This window comes from Triticum aestivum, chromosome 4A, assembly GCF_018294505.1.
Source record: "Triticum aestivum cultivar Chinese Spring chromosome 4A, IWGSC CS RefSeq v2.1, whole genome shotgun sequence".
Lineage (NCBI taxonomy): Eukaryota > Viridiplantae > Streptophyta > Magnoliopsida > Poales > Poaceae > Triticum > Triticum aestivum.
Window position 1 is genome coordinate 496036957 of NC_057803.1, and position 18699 is coordinate 496055655.

Here is an 18699-nt window from a genome sequence, read left to right on the forward strand (position 1 = left end):
GATTGCTAGATGCTGGTCGTCACACCTATTCAAATTTGTGCACATTTAGACCTGTTCCAAATGAAAGTTTTTTAGGGAAATGTTCCAAATGAAACTGATCCCACCAGTAATGGCATTGAGTGGTCTTTCGCACGTGAAGTTTTGGCAGGGGGAGTTTGGAATCCCTGCTCGAGATCCCGTGATCGCGGGATGAAAAGGATAGAATCCTCTGCATTTTGGTTCAAACAAATGGAACAGAAGGAAATATGAAGCAAGTTTCCTTTGATCTCTATTTTAAAGGACAAGAAACACGTGAATTTTACAATTCACTTGCACCTCCTTTTCAAATTACTACGCATTTAGAGTTATTGATTTACGCATCACACATGAACTACTCCCTCCATTTCACAATGTAGTGCTTCCTCTATCCACGTGCTTTAATTTTGACCGTAAATTTAACTACCAAGACTGATTGCGGTGGGAGCAAAAATTATATCAGTGAATTCGTACTCGAAAGAAGTTTTCAATTATATAATTTTTTCTTCTGTTGTAGTTGGTCTCGTTGGTTAAATTTATGGTTAAAGTTGGACCTCGGGAAGCGCGGGCGCACTGTATTTTGGAATGGAGGGAGTAATATTTATGGGGTTGGAGACTTTGCCAAAGCATGCACATCTTAGGCCCTGTTTGGTTCATAAGTCCTAGGACTTTTTCTAGTCCCAACTAAAAAGTCTCTAGTCCCTAAAAAGTCCCTCCTTGTTTGTTTGCAGAGACTAAAAAGTCACTAGTCTCTTTCTAGAGGTTACTAGAAGAACGCCCGTGCGTTGCAACGGGGCCACATTAACTTTAAGAGTTCAATATTAATCATGTTAATAATACATTTAATATTCTCATACATATCAAGTGACACTGGCGACCTTTTTTGTCAATTTAGTAACGGGCTCAGTTGCAACGGGCTCTTTATACATATCAGACAACTCGCTACTACTTAAACTACAACTATGGCTATCAATATTTTTTTGTCAATTTAGCTCAGCAATTGTGCCTGGCTTAATAGACTGCTTTGCATTCACCCCCTCAGAAAACAGAGAGAACCAACTCAACATGTCAAAAGATTAACAGAAATTTCATTTGTATGACATGAACATATAGCAGGAACACCAACACATAGATCAGCAGAGAGCAGAGCACAGCCTGCACACACTCGGGCCATCTATATCATACACACACAGCAACGCACACACGCATCACGCTGGCATACACATACAGAAAAGCAGGCACACACGCATCATGCGCATTGGCCGGTGGGACGCACGCAGAGCAAGTACGTACGCACAGAGAGCAAGCTAGCAAGCACGCACGCGTCCAACCCCGCCGCTGCATGCGCTGGCAGAAGGTGAGGCAGCAAGGGAGACTGCACATTGAAGCTGTCCATGCAAGGCTGGAGGTGCTGGGCCGGCGACGGCGGTGTCGGGATGGCTCTTGATTCGTTCCCGGTGGCGTGGAGCTTGGGGCGGCAACGCGGCGATAGCTAGTGCTCGGGGATGGGGGTTTGGGGCGGGGGCAGTCGACCCGATGGCTGGCGAAGTTAACGGGCTTGGGCGGCTGGAAATTCGGCGGGTGGCGGCGGCACAGCGCGAGGATGGGACAGGCGGAAAACCTAGCGGGCGTTCAACTACCAATACCCACGCCTTTTTTTAGGGGAATTGCTTGTGAAAATAACGTGCGACGATGACTTAGCGAGCGGATCCCCTTAAAAAAGATATAGCGAGCAGATTCCCTTAAAACTGGTAGGAATGGATACGATTGATGACGTTGATAAATAGTGGTGAATGTTGGCCTAATTTACTATCATCATGCATGGAAATGAACCATCAAGAAAAAGAATACTTCCTATTACTACACTCATAGGAAGCTTCCTAATCTCTGCTACCAAACCGTTTCTGCCCAAACAAGGAAGGAAAGTTATGGACGTGATTCGGAAGGAAACAAACGTTATGAAGATTAATTAATTTAGATTTGATCTTTAGAGATTGATTATGATTGATTCTTTTACATAAAGACATTACTAAATAATTTGCGTCAGTATGGAAAGTTCTGATCCGTTCAGTTTTTTTCGTTGTGTGAGAGGGTGAAGTGAAAATAAACCGATGAAGTGGGGGAGGCGACGAAAAAAATCTACGATGGTTAACCTACGAAAAAAAACCGGACGAAAGTGGTGGGACGAAAAAAAACCTGGAAGCGAGACTACCAAGTGGTGGCGATAGCTAGTGCTCGGGGATGGGGGTTTGGGGCGGGGGCAGTCGACCCGATGGCTGGCGAAGTTAACGGGCTCGGGCGGCTGGAAATTCGGCGGGTGGCGGCGGCACAGCGCGAGGATGGGACAGGCGGAAAACCTAGCGGGCGTTCAACTACCAATACCCACGCCTTTTTTTAGGGGAATTGCTTGTGAAAATAACGTGTGACGACGACTTAGCGAGCGGATCCCCTTAAAAAAGACATAGCGAGCAGATTCCCTTAAAACTGGTAGGAATGGATACGATTGATGACGTTGATAAATAGTGGTGAATGTTGGCCTAATTTATTATCATCATGCATGGAAACGAATCATCAAAAAAAAAGAATACTTCCTATTACTACACTCATAGGAAGCTTCCTAATCTCTGCTACCAAACCGTTTCTGCCCAAACAAGGAAGGAAAGTTATGGACGTGATTCGGAAGGAAACAAACGTTATGAAGATTAATTAATTTAGATTTGATCTTTAGAAATTGATTGTGATTGATTCTTTTGCATAAAGACATTACTAAATAATTTTCGTCAGTATGGAAAGTTCTGATCCGTTCAGTTTTTTCGTTGTGTGAGAGGGTGAAGTGAAAATAAACCGATGAACTGGGGGAGGCGACGAAAAAAATCTACGATGGTTAACCTACGAAAAAAATCCGGACGAAAGTGGTGGGACGAAAAAAAACCTGAAAGCGAAACTACCAACTGCTCCATTAAAAGTAGAGATTAAATGACCATATTGCCCCTAGTATATAGAAAAATAACAATCAAACAACACCATAGGGTGGCGGGCCATTAAATGCATGGAGGGGCATTGTTAGAAAAGTCCCAAAAAGTCCCAAAAAAGACTCTCTTTGAGAGTCTTCTTCATTTAGTCCCAAATGTCTAGTTTAGTCCCTAAAAAGTCCCTCCCATTTGGTAAAAAAGTCTTTAAGAGGGACTTTTTCTAGTCTCTACACAAAGAAGTCCCTGAAAACAAACACCCCCTTATACTCGGGAATTCATTGATAGTGACTTTTGAACTTCAGGGAATGTTTAGGGTTTGACTTTGATTTGACCATTTTTATTGGAATTCATGTGTTTTTTCCTATTCCTTTGAACCAGTTCAGGGCCTTTGATTCAAAGAAAATCCATCGAACTAGTCAGTCAACAAAGTTGTCCTGAGCAAAGACGTGCCAGTCTTAATGTTTATTCGCATGCCATCCTTGGAAGCAAATCCAGTACTCCCTTCATTTCACAATATAGTGTAATCATGCTTTTCAAGATCTAAATTTGACCATAAATTTAACCAACGAAACTCACTGCAGCGGGGGCAAAAAATATACCACTAAATTCGCAGTCGGTCTCGTTGATTAAATGTATGGTCAAACTTAGTTCTCGAAAAACGGGGATGCACTACATTGTGAAATGAAGGGAATACTTTTCATAGAGGCAACGATTTCGGCATATGAAACACCAACAACCCTGAACATCTCCTTTCTAAGGGTCAGTTCTTTTGGGCGGCTTAAAAAATAAGCTGCCTTTCCCCAGCTTAAAAAATAAGCCACTCCCAAAATTTATGGAGGCTTCTAGATTAGTAATCCCATAACTAGTTCAGAAGCTCCAATAAATAAGGAAGGGGGCTTATGACAAAAGCTAGGGAGGAGGCGGCTTAATTTTTAAGCCGCCAAAAGAACTAGCCCTAAATCAAGAATGCAAAAGCACTTGATATCTCAAAAATTATCAGCGGATGTGAAAAATCTTAGGGATGTGGAACTTGTGAGGACGATTCCATCTTAAAAAAAGAGGGTTTGATTGAGCATCGAGGAACAAAAGAATTTAGTCTAAAATACTAAAAAGAAGATCAGTTTTTTTCATTCTTCAAGAACTTCATATCTTGCTGAGATCTTCACCCCTAAGAAAAGTTTTCCCAACACGGGAAGGAAGTCCCTTCTAAATTGGATTTGTTATTGTAAGGGGATTTTTAAGTATTTATCTAAAAGAAGGAACAAACGAGAATAAGAGAAACTTGTTACATTAATCCTCTCATACCTACTAATTGGTGTACTTGAGATGTATTTCCTCTGGCTCCTGAAAAAGACATTAGATAGACTGGATTAGAAGGATCCGTTATCCGAAAATTTGAATTTATTTCTTGTTTCAAATATTCACTTGTCGCATACCATATCTCAATAGATTGGCATAATTTTTCTACCGCGTGTACATCCCCATAATAATAGTGTTTCTTCAAAAGAAAACTCTGTTGTTCCGCGTCTTGGACTGAGGCAATCCTTCTCTTCTCACTTCAAGATTGATCATCTCGAGCTATCCGTTGAGGGTGGAAATTTAAGAATAAATATGTAAGATCAATGACTTAGGACTTAGATGTGCAATACTTATGCACATCTAGATGTGCTTTAGCAAAACTGAATTTTGATATGGGTTGCAAACGTCATTAGCCATTTGCAGGCGACATGTGTCATGTTAATTCTGTTGGGTTTTGTCCTGGTCACCACGAAATCACTAATTAAGGAGTACTCATTGCAAAGAACACTCCACTTTCCCAGGTCGCGACAAGTGGCGCACATGTAGCGCGCCACTTGTCGCAACCAGGGAGTTTTCCTTTTTTTCATAGATTCGTTTATTCAAAACGTTTTATCTCTTAAACCGTGCATCCAAATCTCGAACCGTTTTCACCACTGGATTCCTCGCGTCGAGATCTTCAAAACTAGATCTCATGTTGATAGGTTTTGACGAACTTTTTTTTAACGAAAAAATCAGACGAAAAAAACCGGGTGAAAAAACCGAACAGGGAGCACGGTTTTTTCCCTTTCCAAAAGAGGCACGCCCGTGCCTCTCGCGAAATCACAACCGTGCCTCTCGTGAAAACAAAACCGTGACTCTCGTGGAAGAAGAAAAAACAGAAAACATGTTTTTTTCGTTTCCGAGAGGCACGACCGTGACTCTCGCGAAGGCACAACCGTGCCTCTCGCGAAAGCAAAACCGTGACTCTCGGGAAAGAAAAAAAGCAGAAAACACGTATTTTTCCCTTTCCTAGAGGCACGGCCGTGACTTTCACGAAAGCACAACCGTGCCTCTCGCGGAAGCAAAACCGTGACTCTCACGAAAAAAAACAGAAAATGTGTTTTGTTTTTCCCTTTCCTAGAGGCACGGTCGTGACTTTCACGAAAGCACAACCGTGCCTCTCACAGAAGCAAAACCGTGACTCTCACGAAAGAAAAAAAACAGAAAACACGTTTTGTTTTTCCCTTTTCCGAGAGGCACGGCCGTGACTCTTGCAAAAGCACAACCGTGCCTCTCGCGGAAGCAAAACCGTGACTCTCACGAAAAAAAAACCGAAAACGCATTTTTTTTTGTTTCTGAAAGTCACGGCCGTGACTCTCGTAAAGCACAACCGTGCCTCTCGCGAAAGAAAAACCGTGACTTTCGCGAAAGGAAAATAAAAGAAAACGCGTTTTTTTCGTGCAAAAAATATTTTTTTTCAACTTTTTTTATCGGAAAGCTAAGAAAGACCGGGGAAAAACCAAAACGTCAAAAAACCCGGGAAAAAACCGTTTAAAAAGCCGAAAACGTGTGCGAAAAAAAAACAAAATCCGAAGGAAGCGTCCAGAGCGCAACACATGGCGAATGGCCGAGAGCGCGCCAAATGGCGCTGATCGTTGCAATGCTCCCGAAGGAGCGCTCGTTAACTAGTTGCTCCTTGGTCACCAGGAGAGGATTAAATTACTCTGGTCACTGGGCCCGTAAACAGGTCTTTTTTAACACGTTACCCGGCCCAGCCAAACGAGGCGTGGGGCCCCAGGTCCACCGCGGAAGCCACGCCACCCCACGTCCATCCGCATATAAGCCCTCCCCGGCTCCAACCCTACTGCTCCTGTGTTTCCTCTCGCCGCCGCCGTCGCCTCCTCCTCTCCCGCCTGCGTCGCATCGCCACCGCCTTCGCCATGGGGAGACGTAAGATCGCTCGATCCGTCCCATCTCCGTTCCCTACCTCCCTTTTCTTGTAATAATCTCGCTACGTTTCGATCCGTGCGATGTGTGGACGCGGCTGTGCGGTAGGGTTTTGTCTCCCGTGCCTTGGTCTTGCCTGATCTAGCGGTCTAGCCCTGTGTGAGATGTCGACGCGCGCGAGTTCCCTTGAGATGGTATCATGTTAGGGTTACGTCTCTGCCCACCGCTGTCGAGTTTTCGGTGTTTGGCATCTCTGCGCCTATGCGTTTCGGGTAAAATTGGATGGATGCCGTGGTTATTCCCTTTAGACTTGGCAATGCTGGTTCTATTTGCATTTGACACCTTGTAGGTAAGTTGATGCTCTGGTCCTAGAGTTTTTCCCCGTGTTGTATGATGTAGATTGTGTGGCTTTGATCGGCTGTTGTCTATACAAATCTTTTTTGCTATCATCAATATCGTGTTAATGTTGAGCTCTAACCTCTTCAGAACTAGGGCAACAGTATTGTCTAAAAGCTGTTCGTTTGGCATGGTTTCCAGGGAATTTTACTCTCCTAATCATTTCTGTTTCATGTGTATATTGTGATTGCCAATTTGTAACCATGCTACTCTGCAATACCTCTGATTTTTCTTGCATGGGTCTTGTTGTAATAATATGTTAATGTGTTTATAGGTTTCAGATGTGACGTATGATGTTGTTACTAAAAAATGTTAGTTGTACACTGTCTGTTTATTAGGATCCACATCATTTTCTGTGGACTTCGTTAAAACCAGAATTATTGTTGTGGAGTATATGATGGTGTTTATCTATGTCACCCCATTCCATTTTTGTTGCTTGATTTGTGTTAATGTTGGTATTAACTATTACCTTCTGTATACATTTCATTGGTTAAGGCTGTAGGTTCACTGTAATTTGTAGAGAATCTTTGTATGATTTAAATTTGGCCACACAGCCACAACTTTCCCTTTGGGTTATGTAAGAAGTAAATTTCTACCTGTGCTGCTTTCATGGAAAGCCATGACTGCAATATTTTCTATTTCTGCTGCCACCTTGCATATTATAAACTGTGTGCTGATTTTCTGAGAAGTTTTGGTTAGTGAAAGCATTTCTGAGGTGTCATTCAAGTTGACTTGTTCCTCTCTGATTGCACCTAGCTAATGTATTTTGTTGATTGATATGAGCTTTACCTCTTCTATTATTCAAATTTTTGTTTCCTGATTCAATGCTGATAATTGAGACCCCTCCATGTGTATTTGGTTTCTAATAATTTTGGTGCTTTGTTCCTCTGATCAGGACCTGCTAGGTGCTACCGCCAGATAAAAAACAAGCCATACCCCAAGTCAAGGTACTGTCGTGGTGTACCTGACCCGAAGATCAGGATCTATGATGTTGGGATGAAGAAGAAGGGAGTGGATGAGTTCCCCTCCTGCGTCCACCTGGTCAGCTGGGAAAAGGAGAATGTCTCTAGCGAGGCTCTTGAGGCTGCCCGTATTGCTTGCAACAAGTACATGACGAAGAATGCTGGAAAGGATGCGTTCCACCTGAGGGTCAGGGTCCATCCATACCATGTCCTTCGTATCAACAAGATGCTTTCATGTGCCGGGGCTGATAGGCTCCAGACTGGAATGAGGGGTGCTTTTGGGAAGCCTCTGGGTACCTGTGCTCGTGTGGACATTGGCCAAGTACTCCTATCTGTGCGCTGCAAGGAGAGCAATGCTGTTCATGCTGATGAAGCCCTCCGCCGTGCCAAGTTCAAGTTCCCTGGCCGTCAAAAGATCATTCGCAGCAGGAAGTGGTATGTCACCTGTCTTATCAAATTATACTGGTTGTTTCATTGTGTTATGGAAAGTCGGAAATTCTATGAGATGACTAGATTGAAGCATTGCTAATCTGCACTTGATTTTCCAGGGGCTTTACCAAGTTCAACAGGGCTGATTACATCAAGTACAAGAGTGAGGGAAGAATCGTGCCTGATGGTGTCAATGCTAAGGTGATACATTTTTTCCCACTGAAACATCTTAATGTTTGCTTCAGTTCTGTTCTACTAGACTATACAATTCGCAAAACTTAAAATGTAATGTTGGTTGCTTAATTCCATTCCACATTTTTACTGCTTGTTACAGTCAAGTCTGAGCTCCAGTTTATTGTTGTGTGTATCATAATATAAATATTCTGATTCCTAATAATAATCTATCAGTGGTACTAAGTTGGTCAAATTTGTTCCATGTTAACATGATGCTTACTTAAGGGCTAATATCAAGTTAAACCTGAATGACCATATGTTTTTTGTAATAACTATCTTTATATTCCTATATACTGCTTGTCATAGTTCTCTTGCATCATATTCTGAACTTGTATAATTCTATGTATTGTTTGCTGGTATGTTTTCGTTCCATGTACTTGCATATTGAATTGCTTGTCTATTGTTGGTTCTTACACTTGTAACATTTATCTCACACAGTCTCGTACTGATTCTTCTTCCAACTCTTGTGCAGCTGCTTGGTGTCCATGGCCCCATTGCTAAACGCGCCCCTGGGCAGGCGATCCTGGCTTGAGGCAGTTGAAGCATGCACAGACCATTTCCTTCGCTAGATGGAACTCATGAGTTTTGTTTTTGCTTTAGCCAGTATATTTCCCCATGCTTGAACGAGTGTTAAGTAAAGATGGCAGCTGGCTGCAGTATAATCTACTTCTGTAGTTCTTTACTGTAGACCGTTTCTCATGGTGGAGGTTGACATATCTGCAGTTGTCCTGTTTTAGCACTTTCTTGAGATTGTTATCTACAAGTGCTGAAATTTTCTGGATCATCTATGAATGATGTATAACTTTTGCCTATGCAAAATCACCTTTCATTGATGTGTGGCTAGTTATGCTTGTTTGTTTGTTCTGTTCTACTTGAGGCATTCAAGTAAATATTGGTAATGCTGCTCAAATTGCACCTAATCTGCTTATAACAGTTTAGTGTTCAAGGGAATGTTGCTACTGCGTTCAGTTGCATTTAACCTAGTTTGATTGTATTTCCACAATGTTCTCCATTGTCTCCCAATTTTCCTTGGCCTTGACAATCAAGGCGTGCCTTGGTGGAGCGCTGGTGCGACAGTCAGGGCGGTTCTGTGCACTTGCGGCAATCTCACGGCAGATCCATGTGGTGGGCTTCTTCTCCACTAATAAATTTACATGTTCAACTTGCTTTGAAAAAATGGTTTCTATGTAATAAGTTGTTAATATTCAACAACCCTGTGTAAAAAATGATCACATAAATCTAAACAGTTAACCTTCCATCTATAAGGTAGAGCGGTGGCTACTCCTCCTATGCTAAAGTAATTGTGCACCATTCACATAGTACATGTAGCGGCTTCAATATATGGAACTTTGTTTACCCACTTTGAATTGAGGATCCGTTTCCCTCGTTCTCCCTTTAGGGCCAGAAGTCCTATATTAATCGAAGTGCGTCAAATCATTGCTATTTGACTCTGGACTGGTTCTAAATAAGTCGAGGTATTTCAAATAGTTTGTTGACATAGACAAAGGGAAAACCTTTGAACAAATTTCTGTGTTGATCTTGGACATATAAGAATTTTAAATCAAATCTCTTTAGAAAGATGATCTTTTGTCTCATAGTAGTCTGCTTCGTTATCTGGTTAGCCATACACTTCACATAGCGATTCACATGGCATCATCAAATGATATAGATCTTAATGAACGTTTTAGCGGGCGAGGGCTTCAGTGGGGTCATGCGTCATTTCTCCTTTTATCCTTTGTGTGCTTGCTTTGTTCGTAAGCTTTGTTAGATGTGCTCATGAGCACCATGTATCTAGCTTGGCCGTGTGGGGTTTCATCCTAAGCTCCTTCTTGACAGTTTATAAAACGGGACAAAAGCCTATCTTCCAAGAGTTTTCAAATGCATGTTGTATACATCTAAAAAAAGATCATGTTGTATAGAGAGGATGGCATATTACTTAAATTCGACTTTGAGCGCATTGAACACAGGTACCGTAACATGGCCAACAAAATCAATTACTCTACCTCACTTAAGATGAGTTTGCACAACATCATCATGCTAAGAACAAGATCCAGGCATCCAGCAGTGAAAAAAGAGAAGAAAAACGAGATCCAGCAAATAAATGGGCGATATACACAGGTTACAAAGGAAAGTAGGGTGCTTAAGTACAGATTCACCATCATCATTTTCTGGTTCCCATAACAAGATCAATTGTTTTCTTTACAGCTTCCGGAAACCTCTAGAGAGCTACTACAATCAATCCAGAGTCTAGCGGGTTCATGAACATTAGAAAGAGATGATCAGCAAAAGGAAAATCATATATTTCTCACCTTTTCAAGAGCAGAAACCAGAATATATTTCTCAATTCAGTTCTGTTGAGAAGTCTGTCTGTACCATACCAACATACGTGAACCAATTCAACCGTCCCCTTTTCTTCTTCTGTCTAGCTATAAGTCCAGTATTTTCCAATCATTGTTGTGTGAGGTTAGTCAATCGGTGCTTTCATTGGTGGCAGGACTCAAGTCGCATGCTCACCCAGGTTCAGAATTCTATGCAGGGTTCTGAATGTTACCTACTATACCATCATTGCCCTTTCATATACACACGGACTATAAAAACTTTTGGAAACTGCTCACATCCTAGGCCTCATTAGGTTTGGAGGATTTTATAAGAAAAACATAGGAACTAGGATTTCATAGGAAAATTTCCTATATATGCATTCAGTTTGTAGGAAATGCGTATAGGAATTTCGTAGGAATAATATTCATTTTTTGTATTTTTGGAGAAAACTACACATCCACTCAAAGTTTATTTTTACGCGTAGGAATAAGGCAAGTCAATTACTCAATTCCTCCAAACCGAACGAGCCCCTACTAATTTTCATATGATTTCTTCCATTGAGTTTTGCTCTGTTGAGGCTGTTTGTATCACCGGACGAAGTTGGAATGAACACATCTGTTTGAGCGCCAACTAATTTTGAACAGAGAAAATAAGAAATTTCTGGCACCAGCAGGGGCAAGGTGGATGCATCCTTGGTCTGCCCGGATGTACGTATCATGTATGTATAATCTCGCCGTCATCATCAGAAACACACAGATCTGATCTGAATCCGTGGGCCTTTCCCCTCCCGCGGCCAGTGCATGCCAAGGGAAGAAAGGCTGCCACGAATTGAAACTGGAATTCAAAGGACCCCATGCATGGAATGGAACCGGTAGGGCAGTCAAGGCGGCCATGATCAGATCAGGAGCCGTGGTGAGTGGTGACCGCCAGTTTTGGGAGCGATTGCGAGGCGGACGAGATGCAGCAGCTGCCCGAAAGACGTAGTACGCCGCACGGGGCAAAAGCTCGCCCGGCCCGGTTCTTCTTTTCTGGTGGCAGCTGGAGCCTGGCTAGCTAGAGTAGAGGGTTGGGTTGTGTGGAGCTGTGATGATGAGCGGTGGATCTCGGTGGCCCGTGCGCGCGTCCCGGCCGGTCGTGAAGTAGGGCAGTACGTGGTGATTAAGATCGAACGTAGATCGCACTATATATGGTATATGTGTATGTATATTTGTACCCCCGTGCATCGTCTTCGAAGCTTTGCACGATGCAAACAGTATTTTTTTTCTAGAATACGCAGAACGTGCGTATCATATATTAAAGACGATGCAAATTATTGATTGATGGACAAAAGCATGTATTGTTTTTCTAGAGTACGCACATATATTAAAGACAATGCAAAATTGTTGATGATGGACAAAAGCATGTACGTATTGCCGTATTAGTTTATAGAGCATGCATGTCACATGTTTTCTGCCACACGCCTCTCCCTTCTCTTCAGAGTTTTCTTTTCATATTAGTACGTGTTTCATTCATATAATAAAGATCAAGTTACAAGTCACGTAAACACCGATACACCGACTCTTCTCTTCAGAGTTGAGAGGCGGTATTCCTTGTTCAGTTAACTCATAAACCTAGCTAAGTTCGAATGATACGCCTCGTGTTTTCATGACTAATTAGCTATATTTTGTTTCATATTTTTTTAACACAGTACAATCGAAGTCGCTCACATACATAAGCATACAATCATCCTTATTAACGCACACCTTATCCCTATAAGCATCTCGGAGAGACTAATAAGCCAACATAACATCTTGAGACTAATTAGCTGTGTTTTGTTTCATATACACAGAGCACGGACGGAAATGCACACAAATAAGATTCGGATATACGTACGTATATGCACCAGGAATTTTGTAGTGCATGCAAGACTATACGGTGCCACTTGGAGCTAAAGCAATGCACGGCCGGGGTGGCAAAAAGAAAAGTAGGCCGACCCGACTAGCGTCTCTTCCGGATCTAAACACCGCAATGATGCCAAACATGCCTTTCGCCTTTCTCTTTCGCTTGTGCGTTTGTGTGTGCTGCTGCTGTGGGGTTGGAAACTTGGGATATGGCCTAGCTGCATGCTCCATACATCCATGCCTCCAAACACACGTACACGTCTTCTCCGGCCGTATGTCCACCTTCAGCTGCCTGGAGGTATACTTCCTGCAGGACGAGGCGCTGGCACTAGAGTTTCCATGTCACCTTTTGGCTGGTTTCTGTACAGATAAGAATTTATTGATAGGGCTTAAGACGCTTAAGGTTTAGCGTTGAGAGTTTTTACGGTACATCATACTACTGGATATAATGGGTGGTATTGAGTTGATCCAATGGCTAGCACAATTCGGCTTAGAATTTGTTTGAGGATAGATCGGTAATTTCCCAACAGGGTTAAATTTCTCCTTCATTATCCTAATAATTAATCTAGTTAGTTAACTGAGATAGTCGCAGCTGTATGACGCACTAACGAAGTTCCTTCCGCCGGTGCAGCTGTATGTCCTTCGTCGGTCATCCCGCCGCCTTCCCCCACCAGTTGCACATCCCTGCCTACCGTCGCGCCAAGGCCCAAGAACGAGTCCAAGAATACCCTGCATACAGGGCGCTGCCTTGAACCTAGAACCGGCGGATCCCTCGTCTGCATGACTAGTAGCACCTTCGTCTTCTTGCCTTCTCTTCTTTTCCCCACACAGACTGCACATCGGTTTTCCCCCTAGTACGTGCATGTGTCCATGCCCCCGGCGACGGCTGGACCGAGGTCGCCGAGCTGCTGTGCAGGGAGATGGTGGTGGGGAGATGAACGCGATGGAGGAACGGATAGGGGCGGCGAGGGAAGGGGAGGCGTGAGAGGTCAATACATGGTGTTGCATGGGTGCGGGCGAAGGACGGCAATGGCAGGGCGCCGGACGGCGCTGGCTGTAACCCGCCCATTGTAGTGCCGAGAAGATGCGACGCTGGAGAAGAGATGACATGGAATTCCAAATCTCCCCTTCGTCTTAATTCTGGATAGAGCCTGCTGCTGCGGGTGTTTATGACCATGAACTACCCAAAATGCCCCTGAGGCCGAAATATACTACCCGAATTCTGGTGTAGTATTACGACTTCTGGGCCATCGGATCATAAAAATAAACGGCCCAAAATAGTTTGATGTACCGTAAAAGGTCTCGTAGCGTTTCACATGGGATAGCTAGCTAGCTTTTGGTAAACATGTTTCCAGCGAGTTAAAGTCACCTTTTTGCCTGTGTCATGCCAAAATGTTTTTCTCTAACCCTAGAGATTATGTGGATAGAACCTATATAGTAGTGCAAGCAATTTTAACATGCTCCCTCTTACCCCTCCTCAACGGCTCAGATCAATTTTATACTCTTACCTCATGTGAAAAGGGGAGGTAAGAGGAAGCACGCTAAAAAACCTCAGTGTGAGCAACTTAATTAGCTGCGGCAAACTGCAATTTACTCCTTTTATTTTTGCCGTGGCCTTTGATTACTTTTAGTAGCAACTTTCAAACATTTTTAATTATGCGAAGGGTCCTATTAGGACATTCGACGATAGAGGAGTATGCACGCAGTGCTAAATGGGATAAAAGCCTGCATAAAACCATTACTTGGCGACGGTGAACATGTGCAAATACTACTACTCCAAATAGTAGCACATTAATACAGAAAGGCTAGCCTTTATGCCACCTTTTTGTCTAATTTCTGGCTTTACCCTTTTATCATAGCCTAATGCATGCCCTAATGGCCCAGCTTTTGTCCTTTGGATCTGCAACATTAAGAAAGTAAGGCAGGCGAGAAAGACGATAAAAGGAACAAAACAAAGGAGAGAAAAAAGGGGGTCACAAAAGGTGGCGAGGAAAGGAAAACAAAGTGATCATCATCATGTTTTCTTGTACGCATGTCGCCTCGTTAATAGGCTCACTCATCATCATCCTCTCATCTCTGGCTCAATTAGCTTAAAACGGGACATGAAGTTAATTACCCAGGTGCTGTGTACATCCTCTTGAAATTTTGCTCATGGTTAAGTACGCATGCGTGACTCAAGCTTTAACTAGTTCATGTGTTTTCCATGATAGCAGAAAGATTTGGCATTATCATCATCGTTATCAGCAAGAGATTAGAGTTCCCAGTTGTGATCAGTGCATGCCCATAATTAACCAGGTTCATGCATGTACGCTTCTCGGCGCCTCGAGAAGTAGTTTCTTGACCAGACGTTTGTTGACTAAAATTATGCTTCCAAATGATCACGATCGCCAGAGGTGTATACGATTATGAAGATCGATGCTACTCCCTTTATTTTTATGTACAAGGTCACAAACTCAAATTACAGGTACCAAAGTGAAATTTAATACATACTTTATAATCCAACTTCTGTGGACACGATCGGTTGAAATAACCAGAGTGAAATTTCATAGGGACCTACGGCTATGGGTATTGTGCTTAGTGTGGAACTTCTGATGACCAGAGTGGGATAATGACAAGATGTGCCTAAACACATCAATATCATCGACAAAGACAAGCTTTAGCACCTCTTGCACCTCCCCTTTATTCCACGCGAAATCTCACAACCAAGGCAAAAATGTGTCGGACGGTCCGGATCTGCTTTATTTTAGTCTCAGACAACCTTCCGAAATTCCAAGCCGCTACTACAACTACCACTAATAATTCACCAACATATTTTCTTGCTGACCAACATAATATTAATATAATGTACTGAAATTAGGTTATCACCTTGTCGTCCTAGAGCAACCATTTCTTGAGAATGCCTACCCAGCAGACTCTAAAAATTTTAAATGGTGGGGGTGCCCTCGAGCCAATGCATCCATGGATGATCTTGATGTATTTTTTTAAATTTATCTATATTGCTAGATCCAAGTCCTTTTCGGATAAAAATGTTAAGCCATTTCGTAGCAGTGGGCAGACACAGTGACCGTCCACAAAGTAGGATTGCCCGTCCATGTTTGGCTAGACGAGTGGGTAGGGCTAGCCTGATGCAGCGTGAAATGCACACGTATGCCTGTGCATGTTTGTGCCTTTCTAGGTAGCTTAGGATTATCATGGCTCAACTGGCATCATTTTGACACGACCGTCTCGAATCCAGGTGATTGCATGCTCGACGCCCCTTTAACTGTGTCGTCGTGTCAATCCATAGTTCTACATAACATAGGGCACCACACGAATGTGCGTGCGTACGTGCATGCATCATTGATTCATGGAGTGACCGAGTGAGCTGGACTAGCAGGCAGAGACCTAAATCCTTTCTCCCCATTTTGCTAGGGGTAGATCGGTGATCGTATAGGTGCCCCGATCCACGGCTAGCTATAGCAGCATGGCTTTGTGAATGCTTAACTATATAGAATCGAATGGTGAAATATTACACCCTCTGTTCGTGAACACAAGATGTTTTGGATATTATGAATTACATACGGACTGAAATGAATGAATCAACAAACTAAAATGCATCTATATACATCTGATTCATAAAAAGGTAGAACATCTTATATTTGTGAACAAAGGGAGTATTTGATTAAACCATGATAATGAAAAATAATCATCATTTGCTATATAAAGATGATTCACCTTGCAGTGCTTTCAGTTGTGAGTCGTAGCACAATGCATGAACACCAAAGTAACATGATAAGGAGCATAAATAAGACATGCAGAGCCGAATGAAATGTTTTCCTAGGGTTTGCTAGAGATGAGGTGATCAGGAGACGACTAGCTTGTCCCCTCTACCCATCGGCGGCGTCGCGGGTTCCCCTGGCACCCGTCTGCCATTGCGGCAGCGGGAGGATGGAGGAACCCCTAGTCGAGTTTCCCGGTCAGTGTGTCGTAGGATCTTGGAGTTTGTCTTCATCGGTGAAGTTGGGGCAGCGTCGGCAATGCGAATAATGGTTTCTAGACTTTCTCTATATCAATGTTGTTCCTCGGAGTGACATCAACGAGTTGCGGGATGGTGAAGATTGTCGGACACTCAGTCTAGCGAGGTTAGCTTTTGTTCACGACAGTGACAACCTACAAAGGGGATGACATTGCACTTGTTTTTGTTCTACATTTCCATTTTTGCCCGATGAAGCTCGGCAAGATATGGCTCCGTCGGGTAACTTGTGAGGTTTGTGTCCACCTTCTCTCTCCGGCTGGAGTTGGCATTATCTTCTCGCCCTCTTTGGTGTTGGATTCTCCTTTACGGCAATTCTTTCAGTTTGGGATTGCCAGTGTCTTCTGATTTACATTGAGAACATCCTGGCCAATCCTTCTACAAACTTCTGAGTTTCGACAAAGTTGCTCCGATGAGATGGAGGCCGAGAGGTGTCAACGAGTATTTCTCATGCCGCGTCACGCATCGCAAGTGGATGCAGAAGGAGGACAATGCTCATATCTTCAAAGACTGCCTGTAATTTTTTATTCTTCTTGTAAGGAAGTTCTTATAAGATTTTGTTTTATTTAATAGCCTTCGGCCTTTCTGAAAAAAAACATGAAAGCGGTGATTATCCTTGTTTCAGATGGCACAACGTATACCTCCTAGCTGTATGATTTGCAGCAGTTTCGATCTCCATATATCCTCTAAATCTTGATTATTCCTGCCACGATTCTTTTCACAAGATAAAGTGTAATTTAGGCAGATACCGACCGGCCGTGTTTGGAGGCAAAGATCTCATCCTAATCAAATCTCATCTCAAGAATTAAGTAACCAAAAGGAACACGTGCAATAATCACTGCACCGTATCCAAACCAAGGATCACAAAGGACAATTGATCTTCGAGAACCTAGAACAATATTTTCATATAAGATCGCAATCAGATTACTGCAGGATTAAGCATGACAAGACAAACTTGCGTGGATGCATGCATGCATGCATATTGGGGGTTCGAGCATCAAGAACCATCGGCCAACTACAGTTACTATATTGGGAGTATATATATATTTCCTTTAAAAAGAGGAGTTATTTTTTGTTTTTGTAGTAGAATGATATGTTCTTGGTAGGCGGTGATTTGAACTTGATGCGGCTAGCTAGTGCGTGTGTGCGGCGTATATTATGTTGTATATGCGGTATGCATGCATGTGTGTGTGTGTGTGTGGGGGGGGGGGGGGGGGGGGGGTTGTTGTACGTGTTCCTTTTGGAATTTCCCGGTGCATGCAAAGTAGGGTTGCGAAGCAATAATTAAAGGGAGCGGACAGGAAGTACTGCACCGTGCATGGTGGAGGAGATGATGGTCTCATCCCCACCATGCACCAGCTAGCCAGCCGCACATCCATGCCAAACAAGAAAAATACAAGGTTAGATCCTCTATAGAATGACTTGTCTCAGAGGACATACATGCATGTTTTTTTTTTGCGGGTTACATACATGCATGTATGCAAAGGCAAACTGGGACGGATTGTGTATTTCAAATGTATGCATTAAAAAAAACAGAAATGTATCTATAGTATTGTAGGTTCACAGTTTTAACATTGCGTATCCAGAGTTTCTTAAACATTTTTGCTATTAGTTTTTTAGAACATTTTGCTATTAATTGGGTTGATTTTTCCTGTTTAATCAGTCATGGTTTTCCTTTCCTCTTTGTTCATTTTTTTTTCATGTGCGTGTGTGTGTGTGTGTGCATAGGTTATATGTGTGTGTATGCGCGCACACTCGCGACAACACCATCGCCGTGAGGTGCAATTTATCCGAGTAAAATGCATAGAATCATCATAATCGTTAACTCACAGAAAACCACCACTTTACAAAACATGTCAGAAAAAATGCTATAGTTAACAGTGGCGAGAAACACTGCCAAAATCTGAATCTCCTTTTGACATGGTAAATCGCCATCGGGACAAAGGTAATACAAAACATTGACTGGTGGATGTTAAAATGGGCAGTGGCAACTTAAAAGAAGAAACCCTAGTGAATCCCTCTACCTCCAGATCCCCAATCCCCCCGGACCTCCATGACCATCGCCTCCTCCAACTGATCCATCTCCTCCCCTATCGTCCCCTCCTCGCCTGCCACCGGCACCAAGCGCGAGACTGGTTGCTCCATGTCCTCCCCCATCGCCCCCTCCCCGCCCACCCTTGGCACCAAGATGAAATTTTGTCTCCCCGCCGACGCCCTGCCCCTAGATGTCGAGGCGGAGGCGCCCAAGGCGGCCG

At 43.1% G+C, this 18699-nt stretch overlaps 1 protein-coding gene across 1 annotated transcript; it reads left to right on the forward strand.

Moving 5' to 3' along the window:
* Positions 1-6073: 6073 nt before the first annotated feature.
* Positions 6074-9066, forward strand: LOC123086561 (60S ribosomal protein L10-1). Its single transcript, XM_044508319.1, has 4 exons — positions 6074-6215; positions 7504-8005; positions 8119-8200; positions 8706-9066. Exons 1-4 carry the CDS (start codon positions 6206-6208, stop codon positions 8763-8765), a joined length of 654 nt encoding a protein of 217 aa, XP_044364254.1. The 5' UTR covers positions 6074-6205; the 3' UTR covers positions 8766-9066.
* Positions 9067-18699: the final 9633 nt, after the last annotated feature.

Excerpts from the sequence above, each read along its gene's own strand:
- LOC123086561 (XM_044508319.1), top strand. Across the intron at positions 8,006-8,118 it reads ATCATTCGCAGCAGGAAGTG|GGGCTTTACCAAGTTCAACA; the intron begins GTATGTCACCTG and ends TTGATTTTCCAG. Across the intron at positions 8,201-8,705 it reads CTGATGGTGTCAATGCTAAG|CTGCTTGGTGTCCATGGCCC; the intron begins GTGATACATTTT and ends ACTCTTGTGCAG.